The sequence below is a fragment of the Leopardus geoffroyi genome, chromosome A1 (assembly GCF_018350155.1).
Source record: "Leopardus geoffroyi isolate Oge1 chromosome A1, O.geoffroyi_Oge1_pat1.0, whole genome shotgun sequence".
NCBI lineage: Eukaryota > Metazoa > Chordata > Mammalia > Carnivora > Felidae > Leopardus > Leopardus geoffroyi.
This window is the reverse complement of record NC_059326.1, coordinates 1,416,403-1,443,741: the sequence shown is the minus strand read 5'-3', so window position 1 is coordinate 1,443,741 and position 27,339 is coordinate 1,416,403. Positions and strand designations below refer to the sequence as shown.

General features: G+C 45.0%; 1 protein-coding gene across 2 annotated transcripts in view; it reads left to right on the top strand.

Annotated features, from left to right (window-relative positions):
* Nucleotides 1–27,339, top strand: part of CRYL1 (crystallin lambda 1) — a 131,567-nt gene that overhangs the window by 81,961 nt on the left and 22,267 nt on the right. For both annotated transcript variants that reach the window (XM_045444067.1, XM_045444059.1), the window contains 2 exons: nt 17,040–17,201; nt 24,323–24,517. In XM_045444067.1, coding sequence (XP_045300023.1) covers nt 17,040–17,201; nt 24,323–24,517 — 357 coding nt within the window. The remainder of the gene's footprint in view (nt 1–17,039; nt 17,202–24,322; nt 24,518–27,339) is intronic.

The following is a 27,339-nucleotide window of genomic DNA, read 5'->3' as shown; positions in this document are numbered from 1 at the left end:
GAAGTTGGATGCTCAACCGACTGAGCCACCCGGGTGCCCCTGACCTTCTAGAATTTTTGTTAGAATTTTGTTGAGTCAGTAGATCAAATTGAGGCGAAGTAGGAACACTGTTGAGTCTTCTAATTCATGAGTGTGGTATATCACTCCATTTTATTCATATCTTCTTTGGTTTATTTTGTCAGCGTTTTATAGTTTTTGTCATACAGATACTTCATGTATTTTGTTAGATTTATGGCTAAGTAATTCTTTTTTTTTTTTTTTTTCCAACGTTTATTTATTTTTGGGACAGAGAGAGACAGAGCATGAACGGGGGAGGGGCAGAGAGAGAGGGAGACACAGAATCGGAAACAGGCTCTAGGCTCTGAGCCATCAGCCTAGAGCCTGACGCGGGGCTCGAACTCACGGACCGCGAGATCGTGACCTGGCTGAAGTCGGACGCTCAACCGACTGCGCCACCCAGGCGCCCCAAGTAATTCTTTTTTGTGTGCTATTGTAAGCGGTATTTAATTTTTTTAAAAATTTCAATTCTTTATTGCTACTGTATAAAAACTAATTTTTTTAATGTTGACTTAATTGATCTATATCCTACTATGTTGCTGAGCTCATTTACTAGTTTTAGGAGCTTTTTATAGATTCTTTGGGATCTCCCATGTAAACATTCATGTGTTACTTAGGGACAGTTTCATTTCTTCAATCTCTATGCCTTTTATGTCTTTTTCTTGCCTTGTTACACTGGCTGGGCCTGCCAATGTGATGTGGAATGGTGGCAAGAAGCGGTGAGAAAAGACATTCTTGCCTTCTTGATCTTAAGATCTTACCATTAAGTATGTTGCAACTGTAGGATTTTGTAGTTTCCCTTTTGTATGTTAAAGAAGCTTTCTTCTATTCATAATTTGCTGAGAAGTTTCTTTCTTGTTTTTTTTTTTTTTTTAGTATCAATAATGGATGTTGAATTTTGTCAGATTTTTTTTCTACATCTTCTACATGATCACCTACGTTTTATTTGTTCTGTTTTACTAGTTTGTGTCTTTCAAATGGTTAGTCCATTTGATCTAAGTATAAGGATTTCTTGGCATTAAGAATTGTTTATAATATTCTTTTACTGTTCTTCTAATGACTGTAGGACCCGTAGTGATGTATCCTCTTTCATCCGTGATACTGGAAATTGGTGTATTCTCTCTGTTTTTTCAGTTGGTTAGGCAGCCTTGCAGTTTATCAATTCTATTTTTTTTCCAAAAAAATGCCTAGCTTTGATTACATTGATTTTCTTTATTGTTTTTCTGTTTTCAATTTCATTGATTTCTCCTCCTATTTTAATTATTTCTCTCCTTCTACTTTCTTTGGATTTAATTTGCTCTTATTCTACTGTCTTTTTTTTTTTTTTAATGTTTATTTATTCTTGAGACAGAGACAGAGCGTGAACAGGGGAAGGGCCAAGAGAGAGGGAGACACAGAATCTGAAACAGGCTCTGAGCTGTCAGCACAGAGCCCGACGCGGGGCTCGAACCCATGAACTGTGAGATCATGACCTCAGCCAAAGTCAGATGCTTAACCGACTGAGCCACCCAGGCACTCCTCTTATTCTACTGTCTTAAGGTAGAGACTTGGATTAAAGTTTTGAAACCTTTCTTCTTTATAAATGTAAACTTTTTATGCTATAAATTTTACTCTCAGCTCTGCTTTAGTTGAATCTAATGAATTTCAAATATTGGATTTTCATCTTCAACAAATATGAAATATTTCCTAATTCCTCATGAGAATTCTGCTTCAATGTTTGGATTATTTAGAAGTACTTGTTTAATTCCCAAACATCTGGGACATTTCCCATATATTCTTCTGTTATTGATTTCTACTTTACTTCAACTATGGTCAGAGACCATATTTTGTATGATTTTTATTCTTTTAAATTTAATATTTGTTTCATGGCCCAAAATATGATCTATCTTGGTGAATACTCCATGTGCATCAGAAAAAAAGTATATATTCTGCTGTTTTGTAGGTGGATTGGTCTGTAAAAGTCAAGTAGATCAAGTGGATTGATAATATTATTCAGGTCTGCTAAAACCTTATTGATTTTCTGTCTACTTGTTCTGAGAGTGAACTATTGAGGTCTCCAGTAACAATTGTGCATTTGTCTATATTTCCTTTCAGTTTTTACCTCATGTATTTTGTATCTCTGTTCTTAAGTACATAAACATTTAGGATTGTTATATTTTCTTGAAACATTGACCTCTTTATCATTATAAATTGCTTACCTTTATCCCAGATAGTATTTCTTGTTAGATCTGCTTTTCTGGATATTAATAGAGCAAATACCAGTTTCTTTCATTAGTGTTTGCAGGAGATAGGTTTCCTTCTTTTATTTTTAGCCTATCTAAGTATATATATTTAAAGTAGCTTCTGGATATCTTAGAGTTGGGCCTTGCTTTTTAATCCAATCTGACAGTCTCTGACTTTTAATTGGTGTGTTTAGACCATTCACATGTAATATGATTGCTAATACAGGTGACTTAAAATACTCTGTTGTCTTTGCTGTTTTATTCCACTTGTTATTTTTTTATTTTTCCTGTTCTTGTGTTAAGTGAATATTTCTTTGATTCTATTTCATCTCCATTATTGATTTATTACTTATAGTGGCCATAGGGTTTAAGCCTTTAGTCAAAGGCTACCTTTTAATATTATTATGTTGCTTCACATTCCTTGTACAATTATTAGCCTACCTTTACTTTTACATGCTCATTTATAGTGCATTGCTAGGACTTCCAGGCTTGGAAGTTGCCATTCTGTCCTAACAAGTAAAAAGGTGAACAGACTGAAAAATCAACATTCTTCTTGGATCTATAAGAGAAAGGAAAACACAGGGAAAACTGCAGCCCTCAAAATTGGAGAAACAGACAAGTACAGGGATTCGTGGCTTACGAGCAGAGACTCATGAGCAGAAACCACCATGTGAACCATGCTGAAATGGAAAAAAAAAAAAAACTGTATTTGCCAATTGCTGGTGGCTTAGTGTGGAGAACTCTGAGAGTTAAAAAGTCCGGGGAGACCCGGTCATAGAGAGCCCCCACAATTACATGAGATTTACCTTCAGGAGCTCAACTAGCTTCTTACAGTAAATAGAGGAGAAAAATATCCTGGGACTTCTGGAAGGAGGATGGGGAAAGGAATGATTTCAGAATAAGCCAGAGTACTCTGTTCTTAACAATTCCTGCTCTCAGGAAACTTATTAACCAGAGCCTGATCTGCTGGGGTTATCAGAGCCTAATTTTACATCTAAAGATACACATAGATTAACAGTAAATGGATGGAGAAAAATGTACCATGCTAACACTAATCAAAAGAAAGCAGGAGTATATTAATTTCAGATAGAGCAGATTTCTCAGCAGGGCAAATTGTTAGGGATAGAGAGGGCATAACATAGTGATAAAGGGGTCATTTCTCCAAGAAGATGTGCAATTCTTAATATGTATGTGCCTAACAACAGAGTGTCAAATTATATGAGACAAAAACTGCTAGAACTCCACGGAGAAATAGATGCACTACTGTAGTTAGAGTCTTGAACACTTGTCTCTCAGAAATGCACGGATGCAGCAGGCAGAAAATCAGTAAGGACATAGTTGAACTCACAACGCCATGATCAACTGGGTATAATTGACATCTGTAGACTGCTTCATCTAACAACAGTAGGATACACATGTTTCTCAAGCTCACATGGAAAATTCGTCAGGGCAGACCACATGATGGGCCAGAAAACATACTTTAACACAAGTAAAAGAATAGAAACCATGGAATGTCTGCCGTCATATCACAGTGAAATTAAACGAGAAATCAGTAACAGAAAGATAACTGGAAAATCCCTAAATACATGGAGATTAAACAGTATGTTTCTAAATAACACATTGATCCAGGAAGAAATTTCAAGGGAAATTTTGAAATATATTGAACCAGGGTGCCTGGGTGGCTCAGTCAGTTGAGCATCCAGCTTAGGCCCAGGTCGTGACCTTGAATTCTGTGAGTTTGACCTCACATTGGGCTCATTGTTGTCATCCTGTCAGCACAGAGCCCACTTCAGATCATCTGTCCCTCTCTCTCTGCCCCTCCCCCGCTTATGCGTGGTCTCTCTCTCTCTCTCTCTCTCTCAAAAAATAAATAAAACATTAAAAAAGTATTTTGAACAAAATGAAAATGAAAACACAACTTATTAAAATTTGTGGGGGCCACCTGGGTGGCTTAGTCAGTTTGGCTCAGGTCATGATCTCATTGTAAGTTCAAGCCACACATCGGGTTCTGTGCTGACAGTGTGGAGCCTGCTTGAGATTTTTTCTCACTCTTTCTCTTTCTTCTCTCCCATGCACACTTGCTTGCACTCTCTCTCCCTCTCAAAATAAATAAACTTAAAAAAAAAATATGTGGTATGCAGTGAAAGCAGTGATCAGAGGGAAATTTATAGCACTGAATGCATGTATTAGAAAAGGAGAAATATCTAAAATCAATAATAAAAGTTTTCACCTTAAGAAACTAGAAGAAATAGATACAATTAAATCCAAAATAAGCAGAAGAAAAGAAATAATAATTAGGGCAGAAATCAATGAAAATGAAAATAGGAAGTCCATAGAGAAAATCAACAAAACCAAAAGCTGTTTCTTTGAAAAGACCAGTAAAATTGATATGCCTCTAGCTGGCTAACTAAGGAAAAACAGAAAGAGGACACAAATTGCTAATATCAGAAATGAAAGAGATCTGTAGATCATATGAACAGTAAAATGGATAATGAAGGAATACCGTGAACAGCTCTATTCCCACAAACCAGAAAACGTAGGTGAAATGGACCAATTACTTGGAAGACAAAAGTCTGCCAAAACTCATGCAAGAAGAAATAGATGATCTGAATAAGCCTATGTATGGTAAAGAAATAATTAATCATCTTCTTAAAAAGAAACACCAGGCTGAGGTGGTTTCACTGGTGAATTCTACCAACCATTTGGGGAGGAAAGTATATCAGTTCTTTATAATCTCAGGAGACAGAAGCAGAGGGAATACTTCCCAACTCATTCTGAGAGGCCAGCATTACCACAATATCAAAACTAGGTGAAGACATTACGATAAAAGGAAAGTATAGACCAATACTTCTCATGAACATATATACAAAAATCTACAATACAAAATCAACAAATCAAATCCAAAAAGGTAGAAAAAGAATTATTTACCATGACCGAGTGGGATTTATCAATATTTGAAAATCAATTAATGCATTTCATTACAATGCATTGTAAATTTTTTGGATTTTTTTTTTTTTTTTGCTTTGGCTATTCAGTTATACTTCAGAGGAATTGAAAACAAGAAAACATTTTTTTATCTTATTTATTCCATTTCCACTGTTCTTCATTTCTTTGTGTGGATCCAGTTTTCTGTCTGGTTTCTTCTTTTCCTTCTGTCTGCAGACTTTTCATAAAACTAGGTCTTATGGGAATGAATTCCCTGAGTTGTTTTCTCAGTTAAGTTTTTTTTCCTTCTTTTTTGAAAGATAATTTTACTGGGTATAGAACTCTAGGTTGACAGGTTTTTTTCTTTTAGCACCTAAAGATGTTACTCCATTATCTTGTATTTTGCTTGATCTCTCACAAAGTCTTGCAATTTTACCTTTGTTCTTGTATGTATTATGTAACTTTCTTCTGAAAGTATTTTTGTCTTCAGTAAGTTTAGCAATTTGAATATCATATATCTAGATTTGTGGGAGTTTTAGGGTAAGGAGGTTTATTTATCCTGCAGTGTGTTTTCTGAGCTTCTTGGTCATATGACTTAGTGATTTTTGTTAGTTTTGGAATAGTCTCAGCCATCATTTCTTTCATATTTTTTTTCCTGTCTCTTCTGGGATTCCAGTTACACAAGTGTTCCATCATTTGATATTTTTCCTACAGGCCTTGGATGCTCTGTATGTTCTTCTCAGTGTTTTTGCTCTTTGTTTCTTCATTTTGGATAATTTCCTTTGACTCATCTTTAAGTTCACTGATTCTTTCCTCAGCTGTTTTGCGTCTCCTGATGAACTGGTCAAAGATGTTCTCTGTTACTCTTTCATTTTTTAATATTCTCTTTGGTACTTTTTTTAAATCGTTTCCATCAATCTGCTAAAAATTACCCATGTGATTTCATACTTTCCATTAGAGCTCTTAACATATTAATTGTAGTTACTTTATTTTATTTATTTATTTTTTTTAATTTTTTTTTTTTCCCAACGTTTATTTATTTTTTTTGGGACAGAGAGAGACAGAGCATGACCGGGGGAGGGGCAGAGAGAGAGGGAGACACAGAATCGGAAACAGGCTCCAGGCCCTGAGCCATCAGCCCAGAGCCCGACGCGGGGCTCGAACTCACGGACCGCGAGATCGTGACCTGGCTGAAGTCGGACGCTTAACCGACTGCGCCACCCAGGCGCCCCTAATTGTAGTTACTTTAAATTCACTGTCAGATCGTGACACCATCTGAATCACTTTGGAGTCCGGTCCTGATGATCACTTTGTCTCTTGGGTGTGTACTTTTTTGTATGCCTCACAATGATTTGTTTTTGAAACCCAGACGTCTTGAGTAGGAGAGTATTACTGAGGTAAACAGTTTTTGCGCCTGGGATTTGGCATGCGTCTTCTTCTGTGAGGCTTTTACAGTGGGGATTTGAGTTAATGTACTTAGGAGTTGGTCGAGGTTTAGGTTTGTAATTGCTGTGGTCATTCTTGGTGCACTACAGTTTCAAATTCTTCCAGTAATACCTTGTGAATAAAACCGAGACTGGTTGGCCAGAAGTTTTTCCCCTCTCAATATCTTCACCTTCAGCTTTCAGTCTTCCTTTGCACGCCCTCAGAGAGGATCTCTTTCCATATTCCCATTCGGTCCCTCTCCCAGAAGTATTCTCCTGTTACTTGTTACCTTACACTTGTCAGCCTGGTGATGGGAGCAGTGAAGGGGCTTTTCTTGTAGTTCAGGTCAGACCTTAGTCTTAGGCAGGCACTGTGTCCCTGGGAGCTTAGGGATGTGGCTTCCGTAGTGCCCTTAGCTCTCTCCCAGCATCTCTGCCTGCTCGTCCCCTAGGGATAAGGGTTTTTATTTCAGTTCCCTCCCTGCAATTACGATGGGTTTTCAGCAATGGTAGGTTTTTGTGCTGTTGTCTCCAGTCACTTAAGTGAATTGAAATGTATTTGTATTCACAAATTGAACAAGTCATTTGTCAGATCACAGTTGTTTCCAATGAGTTCCCTTAGGTTTTTCCTATGGACATTTGAACTTCGAGAACTTTACATCTACTGGTCGTAGTCCTAAGTGGATTGGAAAGTGAATGGGTCTCATCGTGCACTAGTAGACTTGTCTGTCAGCTCTCCTTCACAGGAGTAAGCCTATCCATCTGTTCTTAAATCTTTTTGGCATAAATATGGACTTAAATGATTGCTAAAATTTCCAAAAACTGGATTATAAAATCGTTTTGCCACAAAGGAAGGACTTTTTGTTTGTTTGTTTTTATTATTTAGTAAGTAATATTTGGCTGTCCTATCACAGGAGTAACAAGGAATTTTCCTGATTTTGGATTAAACCGTGGGTAGATGTGCAGACTTTATCATCCAGTTAGTTGGTCCTATCTTTGAGCTGCCTTCTTAAAGGTGTTTAACCAGCCAAGAATATTGTCTAGGTTAATGCAATAGTGAGACACAAGAAGCTATATGCTATATTGCTTTGAAGCTATATACAAGGCTAGAATGGCTGTTTTCTTACACCAAAACTGGTAAATCTTTTTTTTTAAACAATCCTTAGTGGGCTAGTTTGAGTGACATAGAGAGCAGTAAAATGAGAGGAAGAGACTCCCTCTGCTTGGTACTCGCACTGTCCTTGTATGCATTTGGATGAAGAGGAGAATCTTCTTCCTTGAGGGAAGTGGAGAGAGCAGAAAGGGTAAAACTAGCCAGACCAGCAGATCACCTGATGACCAGTAGGGTGACAAAAGCTGCTGACAGCTCGTCCTTGTGCACAGTTCTTAAAATAGGGTTCATTCTCTTTTAGTTTAAACTAAAAGGCTATGACTCATGGCTTCAGTCATGGGTTTATTTTGTTGCTGTCTTTTTTTTTTTTTTTTTTTTTTTTAATCAGGAAGGATTGCAACTTTGTTAATCTAAATTTTTTTTTTTGTTAATGTTTATTTCTGAAGGAGAGAGAGAGAGTGTGAGTGGCCGGGGGCGGGGGGGGGGCGGGCAGAGAGAGAGGGAGACACAGAATCTGAAGCAGGCTTCAGGCTCTGAGCTGTCAGCACAGAGCCCGACGCGGGGCTAGAACCCACAAACCACGAGATCATGACCTGAGCCGAAGTCGGATGCTCAACCGACTGAGCCACCCAGGCGCCCCTTGACTTTGTTAATCTAGAGACTCTGACTAAACACATACCTGTTGGTAGGGTGTGTGTTCTCATTAACTGTTTTACCAAGATGAGTTTTGCATTGATTAGAGTCTTTAATTTGGGGATAGTTTGTGCTTCAAAATCTTCAGTTGGAAGAGAACTTTTCCTTTCTTAGCACATGGGGCTCTGCGCTGACAGCATGGAGCCTGCTTGGGATTCTCTCTCTCCCTCTCTCTCTGCCCCTTCCCCGCTCATACTCTCTCTCAAAATAAATAAATAAACATTTAAAAATAAAAGTCTTCATTGTATTTTTCAGTTGTTGAATTTCCATTTGATTCTTTTTATAGTTTCTAGTTATATGCTAAAGTTTTTCATTATCTTTTCATTCTTAAACATATTAATAATAGTTATTTCAAAGTTGATGTCTGATAACACCATGCTCTGGATATCCTATGGGTCTAGTTCTAAAGTCTGTTTTTTCTCTTGATTTTCAATCAGGTCTTTGGTGCTACCTGTTTCATTTCTTTGTTTGAGTGTGAGACATTGCTTACAAACAATCAAGGCTCTGGTTATGCTTTTGTCCTTCATAGAAGCCAGGAGCTCATGCCTTTAATTTAATCATGGCTGAGATGAGTGGAGACATATGAGGACTGGTCACTGTTACTCTAGGGTATGGCCCTTGAGGGTCCCGGCTAGAACCTGGAGCAGTTACCAGGCCCTGAGCTCCAGTTTTCTCTCAACAATCTGCATCTGCCAGAAGCCGTGATTATTGCTTCCGCCATCTTGTCTGTGCTTTTGAAATAAGCAATTGCCTTGAGGATAAAAGAGGAGCCATATATATAAGGCTGATGTCTCCAAGTTTCCCTACTACCCTATCTCGGCCCTGCTGTTCTTCACTGTTTCAGACAGATTCTTTTTTGTATGTTTTCAGCTTTTTTAGTTGCTCTCAGCAGGGTTGTCCATAAGAATCTAGTGTACCATTACCGAAAGTGGAATGCTCTCTACAAGTAGTTTGTTCTTACAGCTCCTTCTGTGCCCAGTGGTAGGCCCTGGGGTATGGTTGGCAAATAAGACCTTTGGAGATCACATAAAAACATTTTTATGTTCCTTCTGTTGTTACCAATGTTTTCCCCCCACTGATTGTACTTAAGAGCAGTTTGTGGTGGGGCGCCTGGGTGACTCAGTCAGATAAGCATCCGACTTCGGCTCAGGTCATGATCTCGCAGTTTGTGAGTTCGAGCCCCGTGTCGGGCTCTGTGCTGACAGCTCAGAGCCTGGACCCTACTTTGGATTCTGTGTCTCCCCCTCTCTCTGTTCCTTCCCCGTTTGAACTTTGACTCTCTCTTTCTCAAAAATAAAGATTTAAAAAATTTTATAAAAAAAAATTAAAAAAAAAGAGCAGTTTGTGGTACTAGATTAGTATTCCTATTTGACCAGTAGTATCTGTAATCCTCAAGTCTGACCAGGTGGCTGTGGCCTTCTGGCTTGGTGCCATATCGTCATTTTGCCTTCTTTTGTTACAGTGCATATTATCTGCTCTGTTGTAGCTACTTGCATGGATGTCTATTTATTTTTTTTTAGTTTATTTTTTTTGAGAGAGACCAAGACAGCGCGAGTGGGGAAGGGACACAGACAGAGGTGGAGAGAAAGAATCCCAAGCAGCCTCAGCGGTGCCGTCAGAGCGGAGCCCGACATGGGGCTAGAACCCATGAAACTGTGAGACCATGACCTGAGCTGAAACCAGGAGTCAGACGCTCCACTGGCTGAGCCACCCAGGTGCCCCGTGGGTGTCTGTCTTCTTATCTGCTTCTTAAAGCATGTGCTTCTTGAAAAGCAGGGACTGTATCTTATTCTGAGTGGGAAAGTTCCTTGCATAAACTAGTTCCTCGTCCGAAATGTCTTTTAATTCAGATGTTAATGCTAACATTTAGTAACTCGTCAGCCAGTGTTCGACTTCCATCTTCTCAAGGTTCCCTCAATTAATCCACTTTGTGTCGTAGCCTTCTTCAAGATTCCGGAAGACCAGTACACAATACAAATACCAAGAGGAGCTTCTGTGGGATGTGGCATAATGTTAAGATTTATACTGTAAATTAAATGGGAGTCATTGCACTAGATACCGGTGACAGAATTTTTTCTACTAAAAAATATTCTAGAGGGGTGTCTGGGTGGCTCAGTTGGTTGAGCGTCCAACTCTTGATTTCGGCTCAGGTCGTCATCCCAGGCTAAGGGGATTGAGCCCCACATCGGACTCTGTGCTAAGTGTGGAGCCTGCTTAAGATTCTCTCTCTCTCCTCTCTCGCTTTCACTCGCTCTCGTTCTCCCCGCCCCTCTTCCTCTGCCCCTCTTCCCTGCTTGTGCTCTGTCTCTCAAATTAAAAAAAAACACGAAAAATTAAAAAAATACTGGAGGTTGTTTTTACCATGGAGTACTATCCGTGGGATTAGCAACATGACTCGAAGCTGACTAACGGGCGGGGCATTAGCAGCAGCAGCATCCGCTTATGCAACACGCAACACGTCGCAGTAGCTGAGAGTCCATCCATCACATGTTATACTGAAAGGAGACAGAGCCGATCACCCTCAGGGCTTCATGCTGTTGCAGAAAATTGGGGAAGAAGGACGGGGAAACACTGCCCGGACTTTCAATGGAGTATTTTCCTCAGTCAGAAAAAGTGCTTAATAAAAGAGGACAGGGTTTTAGTCCATGACAGATAGGCGTCTGTTTTGAACGTGTAGGTCCAGAAATGGCCAGGATTGCCACATCGGCTGCCAGAAGGCAGGGAGGTGCCTGATGTTTGTTCCTTCAGCCTTTAGACATTTCCTCTAAAATAATGTAATGATAATATATGTATTCAGTGAGCTTGGGGAGGCATTGTATGAAATCGACTACTATGTCACAGAAGTTTTCGTTAGTTAATTCATCGATTCAACAAATGTTTCCTGAATACCTGCTATTTGTCACACATTGTTCTTGGAGCTGGGAATACAGCAACAAACTGAAAAAAATTCTTGGTTTTTTGCTTTGAATTCTGTTTTACAGCATTGTTGTTTGTTTAAATGTAGCCATTTCCTTTTCTTTTAATATTTTTCTTTTTTTAATGTTTATTGATTTTTGAGAGAGCACAAGTGGGGGAGGGACAGAAAGAGAAGGGGGTACAGAGGATCCGAAGCAGGCTCCATGCTGACAGCAGAGAGCCCGACATGGGGTTTGAACCCACGAACCATGAGATCGTGACCTGAGCTGAAGTCAGATGCTCAACCAACTGAGCCACACAGGCTCCCCAATGCTACGAGTCTTTTTAAAGAAATGGGGCGCCTGGGTGGCGCAGTCGGTTAAGCGTCCGACTTCAGCCAGGTCACGATCTCGCGGTCCGGGAGTTCGAGCCCCGCGTCGGGCTCTGGGCTGATGGCTCGGAGCCTGGAGCCTGTTTCTGATTCTGTGTCTCCCTCTCTCTCTGCCCCTCCCCCGTTCATGCTCTGTCTCTCTCTGTCCCAAAAATAAATAAACGTTGAAAAAAAAAAAAAAAAAGAACTAATGGTTGTTTATTTGCCTTATATTCTATTTTATTGGTTTCTGCTATGTTCTGCTATCATCTTTTAATTTTTCTTTGGATTTATTGTGTTCTATTTCGGCTTCTTAAATTGGATGCTTGGCTTGTTAATATTTTGGGCTTTCTTTTATTAAAAAAGATTTGAAGGATAAATAAGAACTGTTTTAATTACACCTACAAATTTTGACTTTTTGGTTTATCCTCTGGACAGATGGAGTCAAACTATGGATAGCTGTTGCCTTGATGATGCTGTTCCCGTTGAGAGTACTATAAAATTCTTTTATAGTCAAACATATACGTGGTTGCAAATGAAACTAGTTTATGATACTATAAAACCTGAGTTTTCAAAAATGAGAATGTTTTCATAAAACAATGGTTGTCATCCAACAAAATATGTTGAGTGCAATTTGTTGTTTCACTCATTGCAATAACAAAGGGTTTGGGCTGAAAATACATAGTCCAATTATTATTAGCAAAAGCATTGTGTTTAAATTTCTATGTTTCCCCCCTGCCCCCAAACCTCACAAATAGACCTCTCCCTGTCCTCTGCTGCTTTGAGAAGTGCTGCTTTATAAAGAGAGATCACTGGTGGAAATGCATTACACATGCGTCTGACACAGAGGCAAAAAGAAAGTCATGTAAAAAGGTAATACACGTAGTCTTCTCGAATTTGTCACCTGGAATTCAAACACAGTCCTCCCTGGTAACAGATGGTCTCAGTGATTGATGTGACAGCGTTCACATCAACTTACTTGTTTTTTATTTGTCCTAAAAATTCATGCCTATGCCTTGCTTAATCCTTCTCCAGTTTTGTGTTTCATGCTCTTCCCAGCACTTTGTATTAAAAATCCCTTGGGACGCCTGGGTGGCGCAGTCCGTTGGGCGTCCGACTTCAGCCAGGTCACGATCTCGCGGTCCGTGAGTTCGAGCCCCGCGTCGGGCTCTGGGCTGATGGCTCAGAGCCTGGAGCCTGTTTCCGATTCTGTGTCTCCCTCTCTCTCTGCCCCTCCCCCGTTCATGCTCTGTCTCTCTCTGCCCCAAAAATGAATAAAACGTTGAAAAAAAAAATTAAAAAAATAAAAATCCCAAGTCTTCCTCATGAGAACTATTAGAAATGCACTGTCTGCTAATTGCAGGCTTAAAAAAAATAATTTTAATTGTAATTTTTTCCTGGCAGGCATTCTAACCCAATTCTAAATAAACGGTTTCATAAAAGGTCCCGGAAATAACCTTGGAATGAGGGCGGGAAAAGACTCATCATCGGGACAGCAGTGGTGCAGGTGCCATTTCAGCCTCTTCTCCGTCCCCTGTGGGTCCCCGTGGAAGGGGCTGCTGTTTAAAGCAAACAGGGGCGCCTGGGTGGCTCAGTGGGGAAAGCTTCCGACTCGGGCTCAGGGCATGGTCTCATGGCTCCTGGGTTCGAGCCCCGCGTCGGGCTCTGTGCCGACAGCTCAGAGCCTGGAGCCTGCTTCCCGTTCTGTGTCTCCTCTCTCTCTGCCCCTCCCCTGCTTGCAGTCTGTCTCTCTCTGTCTCTCAAAAATAAACAGATGTAAAGCAAACAATCCGGGTAACCTTAACACCTAATCCCCAGGAAGTAATGTTCCTAAATCTGTGGCCTACGCTGGTTTTTTACTTTGGAAAGGTCTCTCTAGAGTGGATACAATTTGTTCCAGATTATCGTGGAACTCTGTTTAGGATTTGTAATATGCTTTAAAAATGTTTTTTATTTTTATTTCAAGGGAAAAAACGAGCCTCTGGTTAGGGCTTAGTGCAGTTTATGGCCTGTGGCAATAAAACTTGACAAGATACAGTTAGTGCGAACAGATTTTATAATGTGGATCACTTCCATCTTTAGTTTGAGAGAGAGTTTCCTTCTGCCATGGTTGAAGTGAGGTTTTAGCTCACCTTTTTCTTGCCATGTCCTTCCCCTACAATTGTCTAAGAGGACTTCTTTGCATGTAAAATATTTTGAGTACTAAAGTCTTCTAATCTAGTTTTGCTTTCTTTCTGGAAGGCACATTGAAGATTGCTTCCAAATGTTTTGCATTAACAAATGTAGATTTTCTAGCAACAGGACGCCTATCTAAAATGCCTGAACTGATTTTTTAAAAAAAAATCATGAAATTTCATTTTCCCCATGAAAATATTTGTTTTGGAAGATGTGTACTGTTGCACAGCGAGTGAGTAAACTTCGGAAGTGAGTTCCTAGGTAGGACTCCCTTTGCCTGGGAATTATCCAATGCTCTGACTTGCCATGGCCATGTTGCCTTTCTAGAACATTCCTAATGAGTTGAATGCTGTCACAGGTAACTCTGACTAATCACAAAACACCAAAGTCTATACATGATTTGTCCTTTAAAATATAAGTAAGTTAGAGAGAATTAAAAGTTATGCCTATAATAATACCAACATTCAGTTTCTTGCTTTCAAGAAGACAAGGGAAAAAGGAGTGTTTAAACTTAACCTCACTTTTTAACTATTTGATACTTCCTGAGATGAGTAAACTTCTGATGTACCAGGAAAGGTTGTGATTCTTGGGAAGTTACGCTGTGCTCTCTTTACTTGTCTCCAGAGTTTTGTTTTGTTTGTTGAAACCTGAGCATAGTGGTTGTGCGAGAATATCATTTATTATGTGTTGTGTCTCCCTCCCGCTTCAAAACAAACAAAACACAAACATAATAATCATTGCTTCCAAAATGCTGTCAGAGTTTAATTAAGCAAAGTCAAGCTCATTACTTTGAATAGTGATAGAATGTTTGCTAACACTTCCCATTTTCTCTAGAAAGGACCCCTGAAAAACACCACTGAGTTCAGAAGGCAAGGCTGGATTCTCACCTGGTCACATTGCTATAGTTGAGAGAGAGTGAGGCCGAGTTGCAGCTGGGTTCTCAGTTGTCTCATTGTTTGGGACTTTTCTCTGCCCTTCCTCCCAGCCCCTTTAGGGCAAAGAGAATGACCGTTGCCTCTCTTAGCTTTGCAGTCAACCATAAGTGACTATTAATCCTGATTAATAGCGTTTCATACTCTTTCTCAGGCAAGGAGTATCGGCTCCCCAGTGAATAGCAAGGAAATGAACTCAAGACTTGACAGGCACAGAGGCAGTATAACCCTGGCCCAGCAAATTGAACACAGTTGCTGCTATCATCATCAACAACAACAAAACTTCAAGCGAATGTGCCGTTAAAAACCCTTACATAATTGTAGCAGGTTTGGGTTTCCTCTGGTTCAAGTTTTCTTGCCTCTTTGATAATCAGACGATCTGAAGAAGGCATAGCATTTCAGGGGCGAATCTGTGTGACAGACTCACAATAAGGCTGTTCACAAGGACTCTTTTATTAGCTTAAACAGTATCTGCATCATTCTTAGTCTCTGGCTTTACTACAAGGCTCCATTTAAACTTAACCCAACTTGCAGACTTAACTGATCCAGGAATTACTCAATACAACCAGCCAGCTACTGTAGCTTTTTTCCCCTTTGTGATAAGGGGATTTAATACAATGGGCTTTACAGTTCTTAAATGACTCCATTTTTTTCCTTGTCTTTGAGATGTGGCGCTTATATGACCTTTTGTTCTTAATAAAAATTTCACATGGTTTGATTATATTTTTTAAAAGTATAAACAAACACAATGTTGACTCCCTACCCTCAGAGTAAAACTTTTTAAACTTTGTAGATGATTACAGAAACGGAATTCGGGTCATAATATTTACACAGCTGATTTCAATATACTATTAGATTTCATGATTAATGATTCAATATTATTAAGTCAAACCTGAAAACCTTTATTTTTGAGGGGTGATTCTCATATAATCACCAGTGGCCCTTCAGCATTGCACATTCGCCTTCACGCACCTCTCGTCGTCTGCTGGTGTTTATACCGTTTCTGCTACCACGATGCCGCTACACTAATCAGGGCATCCTTGGTGGGTCCCTGCGTAGCTCGGGGAGGAGGGGAGGACAGAGCTCTGACGTCGGGCTGGAGAGAGTCTTGAGGGTGTGTTTGGTAGCCACACTGAGAGTACAGAAGACCTACACCCCGAGTAGTGGGTCTCAGACTTCAGCAGGAACAAAAATCATCAGAATGTTTGATTAAAATGCAGATATCAGGACCCTACCCTCATGAGGGCCTGAGAATTTGCATTTTTAACAAGCACCCAGTTTATTCTGATGCTGATGGTTACCGGACCATACTGAGGCCATGGTCCTATAAATTCTCCAGGGAACCTTGGGAGTTCTTGATGCCTCCCCTGCAGGGCCTATCGCCTCCGGGTAAGCTGGGACCCGTCTTGGGCAGGAGCGACCGCTGTGTGATTTCCCAGAGGAGTCGGTGGCAGGAGGGAAGGGGTTGGGGCAGCCCGAGGGTCCTCTCCCCTTCCGCTTCCATCCGCAGCAGGGCGGTATCCGAAGGGCTGTGTTCCCAGGAACAGGCCTCACCTGTGGCCCCACACTTGGCTGTTTGAGAATGTCCTCTCACTCCAGCCGGCTCTATGCACGATTAGGATTTCAGAGTGGTGTTATCTGCAGTACTTAATCCAAATTTGCTCCTCTGTCCTCCTCCCACACCCCATTAAAGTACTTTTAGATTTGTAGAAACAAAGGTCCTTTTCAAAAGGATTTCCAATTAGAAATGAATTCTCGAGAAGCTCTTCGGGAATTATGGATGGAACGTGTTTGTTCGTTTCACGAAGATAAGATTTTTCCTTGAAGATAAGTTGCTCTGACGGTCAGAACAGATAGGGAACATAAGTGGTGATGACTGCTGTGGGTGTTTGCAGCGCCTCTCTGGAGGTGCTGTTCTGTGTTCTGCCGTGGAGTCAACCCCCATGTGCTCGGCAGACTCTTTTATCCTGCGAGTTTTCAGGCCTATGCAGAGCTAGAAAGTTCAGCTCCCACATACACGCCCCCCAGTTTCCGGAGTTTCCGGAGACTTGCCATGTTCTTCAGCGGCTTTTTGGTTTGCTCTTTAATATTGCTGGTAGTTTTCTAATTGGTTCATTGATTTTTTTTTTTTTTTTTTTTTTTTTTTTTTTTTTAAGGAATGAATCAGACACGAGCTGCTTTGCTTGAGGCCTGAGTGCAGTATCATCCATAGTAATTTGAATATGTTCTTTTCAGGAATGTGTTCCAGAAAACTTGGAGCTGAAGAGGAAGATTTTTGCTCAGTTAGATCAAATCGTCGATGACCAAGTTGTCTTAAGCAGCTCCACCTCTTGCCTCCTGCCTTCCCAGTTGTTTGCTGGCCTCGCACACGTGCAGCAGTGCCTCGTGGCCCATCCTGTGAGTGCCTCTACCCGCCAGCACGGTGGCCTCTCATTCCGGTTTTCCGGGGCGGTACGCCTTGGCTAATCCGATAGTATTTTGTAGCTGCTTTATTGAGGTGTAATTCGCATGCCACACAATTAAAGCTGGATAATTTAATGTGATTCAGTGTATTTAGAGAGTTGTGCAATCCCGGCAGTTTTAAAGAGAATTTTATCCAAAAATGTCTTGAATTGTATCTGTGTACCTGACGCACGATGGGATAGAATCCACGCTGTCCCCCTCACCTACGTAACTCACTGTCTAGCTGAAGGGAGAGAGTACTAACCAAATAATCCTACTGTCAGGGAGTCATTTTAAAAATGTGTACACATTTTTAGTAGGATTTTGTAGCCATTTTACTGCGCTGTGTGGTTTCCTCAACACAATTCGGAGTAGGATCAGTTTTACTAAAATGCAAATTCTTGGTCCTGCTCCTGAGATTCTGGTTCGGTAGGTTGACTTTAAGCCTCCTGCCCCTTTTTTTTGTTCCCTTGCACCCCTCTGTTGTAATTAACTGGGCAGACTTACACAGTGGGGGGGCATGATGAGGCCTGTTGGACAGTGAGTACAAGTTGGCGTGCAAGCACTCAGTGAGTCTTTTTGAGATTAATGTATTAATGTGAGGAAAGGAGAATCAGGAGATCCAAGGTTGAGTAACAGCTGTGAGCTCAGTGTGACCTTGGGAAACTGGGGACAGCTTGTTAGGACAGAAAAGCTAACTTAGCTCCGGCCATCATAAATGTGATAGTAGATGACGATGGCCACACCCTCAGCACCAGCAGGCCATCAGAGGTGAAGGCTGGGGAAGGGCTGCATGGAGGAGCCAGGGCCAGGCTGGGCAGGATCTGGGCTGACCAGGGAGGAGAGAGTGTGAGGGTGGGAAAGAAGATAAACAGAGACCCTTGGCCAAGAGCAAGCACGGGGCATGCAGAATTGTGAGGAGGCCAGCCTGACCCGAAAGACACACGCACCTCACGTACTTGGGGAGCAGGAGGAAAGAGCCAGAAGGCTTGGGAATGGTTGGGTTATACAAAATCATGAGCGTTACTCTGAAGACCTGGGACTGGTGTAGACACAGGGCAGCCCTGCGATGCGGTGGAAGTGCTGCCTTTGGAGGGTGACCAGAAGGTTCCTTCTATGTTGAAGATGGCTCAGAGAGGGGGACAGCTACTTCACAGAACTGGGGCAGGATTCCTAGTAGGAGCCACCAGGGCCGTGGTGAGGCTGAGGGTCCTAGACTGAGAGCAGGGAAAGTCCTCCTGCTGAGCAAGAGTAGCTTGGAGTGTGGGGGTGGGGAGGCTAAGGGGCTGGCTCAGGGAGGTGAGGAGAAAGGGCGGGTCAGAGATGCCTCCTGGGTTCTGCGTGCTGACAGGAGGGACGGCTTGGACCGCCGTTCACATGATTGTATGGTTCTGGATGTCCGGATACCCTCCTACTGAAGTACAAGGGAAGGTGGAGAGTGGGCGTAAAATATGGAGACTCAGACCCACAGAATATAGGAGGAAACCAGTCATGTTTAGCTCCCACTCAGATATGGGAAATTAGCACCAACAGGGACCTTAGTTGAAGCATCCAGTTACCAAGTGCCACGAAACATGACATGTCTTAGCTTTTATGACATTTACATGTCCGTAAAAAGGACTCTTAGAAACTGTAAACTGTTTGTTGATTAGATTGTTAATCTTGCCTGGAAACTTCCAACTTCTAACCAGTAATTTTACTTCTAAGTCAGGTGGGAAAAAAAGGAAAAACAGCTAAGTCAGATTGTTTAGAAAATGCCTCCTGAGTCCTTTATCAAGACTTTTACCCATGTGTCTTAATTTTGAACTACCTGATGGATGACACCACACCTCCTTCACTTTCCTGTCACACCTAACAAGTACCTCTGACTAGTAGTTCAGCCACTCACTGTTGAGTAATGATATTTCTCATACCATTTTAGGATTGCTCGCTTTTACTTCTTTAATCAAGGTCAAATAGCATAACCAAAGTAAGTCCAGACCTTGTTTCACAAATCAGTCTCTTCTTACTTTTGGAAATCATTTTATACCTAAGCCAACATTAATTTAAGCAAATGCAGTCACCCAAGCCGGCCGTCTTTGGAATTTTATCCTTTCTTTCTCCTGCGCTGATATTGCCCACCGATCTCCTGCCCAGATGATTCCACTGAGCTCAGGTGGGGAAAAGGCGTGCCGAACAACTCAACCCAAGCTGGACGGGCAGTCCCAAGTATTCCAGAACCATTTATGGTCTCTGAGGAGCTTGTTTCCCTTCGGCCTGGAGCATCGGCTCGCACGCCGCCGCCTCAACATCCTGCCCCAGGCACCCACAGTTCTTTGCCCAGACAGGAAATAGGACAAAGGAAAAGGAAGCCCCTTCTTCGGGCCTCTGAAAGGCTGTGGCGAGAGTGGATAGTCAGCAGTGGCGAAAGATTGCCGCCTCCAGCCCTCCGCAGAAGAGCCGGCAGCCAGCGAGTTTCGACATCACGTGTTGTCTTTTGGGCAAACACATGTTGTCTCGCTGGGGGGGGGAGGAGCTCTGGGTCATCCGAGCACTGGGGGGTGAGCGGGGGTCACCACGGGGTGGGCGTGTTCTCTCAGCACACAGGTAGTTTGGGATTTTCAAGTGGGCTTCATAGACTAGAGCCAGGAGGCGACGGGCTCAGGAAGAGGGGTGTTGATGTGTCCCTGACATTCTTCCTCTCAAATGTTTCTTATGTTGCGTTTCCTTGTCTGCCTCATCTCCCTGAGGGAGTGTAGAGGGGCTCAGGGATGGGCATCTGGTGGCTGGGAGACGTTCGCTGATGATGACGATCTCAAAGTTGAGTTTGGTCGCAGTCTCTCTTGGTGCCTGGGTCTATGTTAGCAATCAGTCAAAACGGTTTCAGCCACACTTTACAGCCTTACTTCAGTTGGGGACGTGGTGGGCCCATGGAGCTGGTGGGGGCTGCTTTCGCCCATCGGATGCTCCTGGCGCCCCTCCTAGGGATGCTCTGTGGATGAGGCTGCCTGGGGGATTCCAGTGTTGAGTGGAGACAGGTCCTGAACTCTCGTCTGCTCATCTCTCGCGTTGGTCACTTGTCAGCCACGGAGCTATAACACAGCCTGGAGTTAAACCGGGCACTGCTCACATAAGGTGCCCAGAATGTTCCCATCTGAGCACCTTGCCTACGCTTGCCCCCTTTGTTACTCACTCTCCCGCCTGAGCCCGGAACCACTTGCCCTCGTGTTGGTGGTAATTTGAACGTCCGTCCCGGAGCTTGCTGTTTCTGGAGAGCGTATGTGTGTGCGTGTGTAGGCGGTGCCCGTTTCAGATTGTCGGCTGCTGCCCGTCAGAGGGGCGGCCTTCCCCCCTCTGTCTGTGGAGGGTTCAGGAAGGTGGGGTGGGATGGGCTGTCACTCATGAAAGGGCTTGACTCTGAAAATTATCAACACGGTGGGGGATCAGGCCTGTCGGCCTGCTGTAAGCAGGCCGCTCCTTCATTTTTACTTGCTCTCCTCTGGTAAAGAAGAGGAGTTCGCCTGGTCGGGAGTGCCCCCTCCGCGGAGCTGTGCCAATGAATCGCAGATCGCCGCGGCTGTCTTCTGGGAGAAGGGGCCAGCTGCCTTTCCTCTGAGTTTAACTCTGTTTCATCTGCTGCAGAGAAAATAAACGAAGCCTCTGTGTTGGGCGCGCTGTGCTATCTCCGCGATCACATGCCTCCCAGGCTCTGGTCCAGGTTCTGGGCGGGCTTTTCACGAGGTGAACGGAGAATGCCCCCCTTGTACGGCCCGGCCCCACCTGAGCTCTCAAAGAGCCTCACCGGCCAGGCCCTCCGGCACAGCGCTGCCCGCTCTGGAGAGCCCGTGGACCGGCTCCTGTAACCTTTAGACACACTGCCTCCTTTTCCCCTCGTTTGTTTTGTTTCTCCCATTTCTTCAAGGCGAGATTCTCAGTCTAACTCACAGACCCCGATCCCGGAAGGCCCAGGCGTTCCGGGGAACCCAGCCGTCCCTTTCCTTTGGAGAGAGTCGCTTCTTTGCTTATTTCCGTGGCCCCTCCCGTCCCTCCTCCCTCCTCCCTCCTCTCCTCTCCCACCTGATCGTCCCGTCCCTCTCCCAGCCTGCAGTTGGCATCAGTGTCCCTGTCACAGGACTGAGGTGCCGTGGCAAGAACCACCCCCTGCGGGCCCTCGGACTCCGGCAGGCCCTCTCCCAGCAGCTGCCCGGCTCGAGCGCGTGGACACGAAGCGTGAACGCGGCCAGTGTCAGGCAGCACGAAGAGCTGGACCGTGCCGCTGGGTTTCCGCGGGTGCCGGGAATCAGGGTCCCGCAGGGACTTGAGCCGGGGGTGGTGCAGTCGGCATCCTGTTTGTAAGTTTTAAAAAAACGTTAATTGCGATGAAACACGTGTGAGGCTTGAGACTGCGTACAGTTCGGCGGCAGCGAGCCCGTTCTCACGGCCGTGCAGCCCTCGCACGGAGCTCCATCCGCGGAAGTCTTTCTCGGGGAGCTGGAGCTCCGCCCCCAGGGAGCGGCCGCTCTCGGCCCTCGTGCTCCCTTCCGCCTCTGGACCTGACAGGCCCCGGCCTGACAAAGGCTCACCCTGGCGGTGGCGGCGAGAGGATGGGCCTGCAGAGAGAGGCCGGGGAGGAGAGCGCCGGAATCTGAGCGGGAGGCGACGGCCCGAGCCACGTGTGCGAGTGCGGTGGCGGGAATGGGTTTTTCCCGAGACGTGAATAGAACTGACCGGATCGCCGATGGGAAGTGGGGCGGGCCGGGGAGAGGCGGGCCCCGAGGATGCTTCTCACGGTGCTGACTGGGGCGTTGGGTGTTGGGGCGATGGTGTTCTCGCCAAGATGGGGCGCCAGGAAGAGGACCCTGTGTGGGGGCGGGAGGGACGGGAGTTTGATTCGTGACAGGTCGAGTGTATGCGCGTTAGGAGTGCGTCCGGTGCACAGTTACAGATACAGCCTGGAATGGGGGGCGAGCTCCAAGTGAGATCTCGGGGTTTGGGGTGGGGGAGACGCCCTGGGAGCCACCCAGCTCTGCCCAGAGCCTGGGCGTGGGCACAGAGGGAGGCCGGCGGTGGCAGCCGGGAGAACCGCCGCTTAGGGAGGATGCGGGCCGGGGAGCGCGTTGTGCGTGCGGATCCTCTGCAGCCGGTGTCTCGGTCTGGGATTGTGCCGCCCGTGAGGCTTGCGGCATTGGAAGACCCCAAGCCCCGAAGACGGCAGTCTTGGTCTTACAGGAAGATAAAATCCACCTAAGTAGACAGGCTTCCAGTTCTTACAATTCTGATCTTCGAAAAGGCCAGACGTTAGACATTTTTATGAGCTCGATGATCATAGGCAGGAGACAGGTGATTCAGTGGAGGCACTGATTTATGATTTATTTATCTGAAAACAGATGCCGTCCTCTTTTGCTTTCTAAGAGGGCTGAGAGTGACCAGGGCAGGCCGAGAGCACAGGGAACCTCCGAAGCGAAGCTGTTTGTGGACCAGAGGCCCCTCCTAAGCAGTGTCCTAGGAGAAGGAAGGTTTTCTTTCCCTTTTCTGTAGAAGTCATTGTATGTATGTATGTATGTATTTTTAAATTTTTAAAAAAGGTTTATTCGAGACACACAAACACACACAGAAACAGAGTGTGAGCAGGGGAGGGGCAGAGAGAGAGAGGGGACACAGAGTCAGAAGCAGGCTCCAGGCTCTGAGCTGTCAGCACAGAGCCCGACACGGGGCTCGAACTCATGAACCGTGAGATCGTGACCCGAGCCGAAGTTGGGACGCTTAACCGACTGCGCCACCCAGGCGCCCCCTAGAAGTCATTTTAAAATGGATGCTTCTTGGACTTCTGGTGGCTCAGTCAGTTAAGCACCTGACTGTTGATCTCAGCTCAGGTCTTGATCTTGGGTATGGAGCCTACTTTAAAAAAGAAAAAAAAGGGGCGCCTGGGTGGCTCAGTCGGTTAAGCGGCCGACTTCGGCTCAGGTCATGATCTCACAGTCCGTGAGTTCGAGCCCCGCGTCGGGCTCTGTGCTGACAGCTCAGAGCCTGGAGCCTGTTTCAGATTCTGTGTCTCCCTCTCTCTGACCCTCCCCTGTTCATGCTCTGTCTCTCCCTGTCTCAAAAATAAATAAAACGTTAAAAAAAAAATCTAATAAAAAAAAAAAAAAAAAAAAAAGAAAAAAAAAAAAAGATGCTTCTTGTAGTAATTTAGTGACTGTAAGATTCTATCAATTTTCCTCTATATATTGAGGAAAAATTACTTAAAAGTATTTGGCATACAGTTTACTGCAGTGCATTTGGCTTTTAATGGTGAGGTTAATCTGGTTCTACGAAGCAGCCTTTTCTTTGGACCGAGGATAATCCTCTTTGGGACTCTTCAAGAACAGTTTCTCAAAATAAACAAAGAAACAAACAAAAGACAAAAATAAAAAAAATAAACCAAGAAACCCAGAGCACAAAGCGTAAATGCTGGGCTAGGCAGGCATTTCCATCTGGGCCTGCTCATCGTGGACCAACCCTTCCCACCTTAGGCCGTGTCACGACGTCAAGGCTGCGGTAGTGTTCTGATGCTGCGTGACCTCTGTGTAGGTGAGATTTGATTGGCGGGACGCGTGTGGGGCTCATCATGGACATGTTAAGGAAATACCAAGTTTTGGGAAGATGCTCTCAATTTTTAACCCTGACACCGTAGAATAGCAACACCCCGCAGTGAGGGTTTTGGAAGGTGGGTCTGGAGGAGGGCTGGGGCTGGGCAGAAGCCCATGAAGTCTAGACAGCGGGTAGCTGAGAAATGCTGGGGGAGGCCAGGGGTCTGGAGATTAGCCCTGAAAGTATAGGATGGTCATCTGCACCTCCAAATTTCAACCTCATGTGCTAGTTATGATTTTTCAATAAATAAAACACACAGATTTTTGTGCTCAGGTTTTTTCTTTCCCTCCTTTGTGGACTACTTTATCTTTCAAGTTTCTTGTCATCAGATGCTGAATCTAAAGTGGCCCTTCCCCAGACAAATCTGTACCATCTGACCATTCAGGATAGGCAAGCAGTCTGCCAGAACAGCACCCCGGCTCCAGGGCTGTCTTCTGACTCTTCCCCCCTCCTGTCTCTCTCATAAGGTAAACCCACCGTATTACGTGCCATTGGTTGAGCTGGTCCCACACCCAGAGACGGCCCCTGCGACGGTGGACAGAACCCACGCCCTGATGCGGAAGATCGGACAGTCCCCAGTCAGAGTCTTGAAGGAGATGGATGGCTTTGTCCTGAATCGCCTCCAGTATGCCGTCATCAGCGAGGCCTGGCGGCTGGTGGAGGTGCGTGGGCTGCTTCCAGCCTCCGGCTGTTGGAGGGGAAGGGTAGCCGCATGTCCTGGGGCCGCATGGCGGGGTGGGAAAGTCAGCGCTCAGTCCTGCCTGTTCTGTTCTGGGGACTGAGGGCACGCTCTTGTCTCAGGTTCAGTCAACAGGCAAGGAAAATAAAACGTAATGTGGCAGTTCGTTGTATGTTTCAGAGATTCCTCTGTTACAGTAAGTCATTTGATATTCACACCTGATGATAGACTTCTCTGCTTCCTGCCCTTTCATATCATTACCACATAATTATCTCTGTGTGACAATACTGCATTTTCTCACAGGGTCAGGTTTTCCCCCAGTGTTACAATTTTGCAAGAGGGAAAAACTAGATTTTGAGTAAACTTGTATCCTCTAAAGGAACCCAGTTTATTTCAAGAGCTTGAGGAAGAAACAATGGGTAATCCTTAAACTTGTTAGCGCTATGCTTATCTTAAATATAAATAGGAAATTATGCACACACACTTAACCCTGTCCTTTCATTAAAAGATTTTACATGTGACTTTATTTATTTATTTTTAATTTTTTTAATGTTTATTTATTTTTGAGAGAGAGACAGAGTGTGAACAGGGGAGGGGCAGAGAGAGAGGGAGACACAGAATCCAAAGCAGGCTCCCGGCTCCGAGCTGTCAGCACAGAGCCTGATGCAGGGCTCGAACTCACGGACTGCGAGATTATGGCCTGAGTCAAAGTCCGACGCTTAACCGACTAAGCCACCCAGACGCCCCAAAAGATTTTACGTGTGACTTTAGAAATCACCTCGCTGCATACATTTGTACAAAGCTCTACACCTCGCTTCTACATTTGTACGAAGGACCTGGTTCCAGGCAGTACAGACCTTGGAGCAGCCCCAGGACTTGCAGTGAAGAGTCCAGGGGTCTTGGGCTCAGACTGTGTTTTCCATCCACTTGCTTGTTGATGCTTCCTCAGCTTCTACATGGGTGAACAACACTGTCCACGCTCATGTTGCAGAAACGCGGTGGAGTGAGCGAGGGTCTATCCGGGTACGCAAGGCAAGGGGAATGAAGCTTGGGCTGAGCTGTCTGTTCCTGGAATAGGCCCAGAGCTCCTATGGGAGCCCGCCAATCCCAGCCTGACACGGGAACAAGGGGGCCGGCCTGTGGGCATTGTATTTTAGCTGCCCAGCGCGTGATGTATGTGACCCTCCTGCTTCCTGGTTACGGCATCCTGCCCCGTCCCTGTTAGATTCATCATCTGTCCTGACTGCCGTGTCCAGTTGCCACACAGTAGCTGCAATCCTGTGTCCTTGTTGGGATTTTCACTGTTAAGTTCGTAGTTTTAACCTCCTAATAATTGTAGAATGTTCTTTGAGTATCAGTAGTAGAATAAAGACACACTGAACTGAAAGCACTTCCTCGGAGCTGTTTTTACATCATTTCCTCTTGTCTGGAGCACTTCAATAGACCATCAGAAAAGTTCAGTGTTCCAGTGAAACGCAGAGAGGTTTGAAGGCAGTTTTTGCCTTTTTTTGTAAAGTAACGTAGGCCCAAAGGGGTAAAGAAAAGCCCGGAGCTGAATCTTGCTTTCTCCAGTCAGAAGGATGTGAGCCAGCTCAAGGGAAAACCTGGAGGTTCTGGGGCAGAGGAATTAGGTGGGAGTCACACACAGAGGATCCTCTCTGTGTTGACCCCAAAGCAGAACCGGGGGTGGCTGGGAAGCTCCCAAGCTTGGAAGGTCGGCGGAGGGTGGCAGCGCTCCCCTTGGAGGAGCCGTGCGGGTTCCCGTTCTCCCCTTTACTGGCCAGACACGGAGGGAGGGCTGGAGGAGTTACTGAGTGTGGCTGCCCTGCCGCCTCATTTCGTCCGCCCTCCTTTAGATTGTCCCGTCTCTGGCGGCTGATGGCAGGCTGGGCGTGATCGTGTTACCGACTTGCAGGAACGTTCTCACTCTTGGGTCTCATGCCTGAGAGTCCCACGTGTGTCTGTTGTTGGCTGCAGTGGCACTCACGTGCCCGGAGTCTCCATGAGGCACCGTGTGCTACAATCCAGCAGGATACAGTTTGTGACAAATTGCGAAGAGGCTACAGAAATGATCAAGAATTTTCCTTGGTGAATGTCTAGGAGATCAGTCCGTTTTGGAAAATAAAGATGATTTGCAGACAGAATTAAGGCGGGTCTAGAAACTATAGGTCCCTCTCTCCAGGTTGTGAATAGGGTGACGGGCATCCCTGAGCTCTGTGGTGACAGGTGAAGTGGTCCAGATGTGGGACAGGGGCTCGCAGAGGGAACATCCGAGGGGGTGGGGTCGCCCGTGTTGCACCGACTCTTAACCGTTGCCGCCCAGAGACCGCTACTGTGTCGGCCTCCCACACGTGGGAGTGCCAGTAGCACACCGGCCGTGCGTCCACTCCTGAAGCAGTTACTTCTGAGGGCAGAGGAGCCACGGGCGTGGGCTCTGAACACCCCGCAGGAGTCCTGCTTTCCTTAGGCTCTGGGCTTAGCAGAGTCAGAGCCATGCCGTGAGAGAACTCCCCCCCGGCCACGTAAGCAGCCACGGGATCCTCCTCTGGGCTCTCAACGGTACACCCCAGCAGACACACAAAAGGCACGTTTTTCCTGCCTCCTCCTGGGATTAGTGGATCAACATCTGTGCCCATTAGGTGGGGTGGTCTGCGTAGTCTTGACTTGATCACATGAATTTCTTGAAAGAAAACCTGTGCTGCCTGTGGTCTGTTTCCACCTAAGATCCTGAGGGGCAGACGAGGCGAGCAAACCCCTCCCGAGCCCCACCTTCACCCGTGCAAATCTGCACGCGTGTGCTGGGCC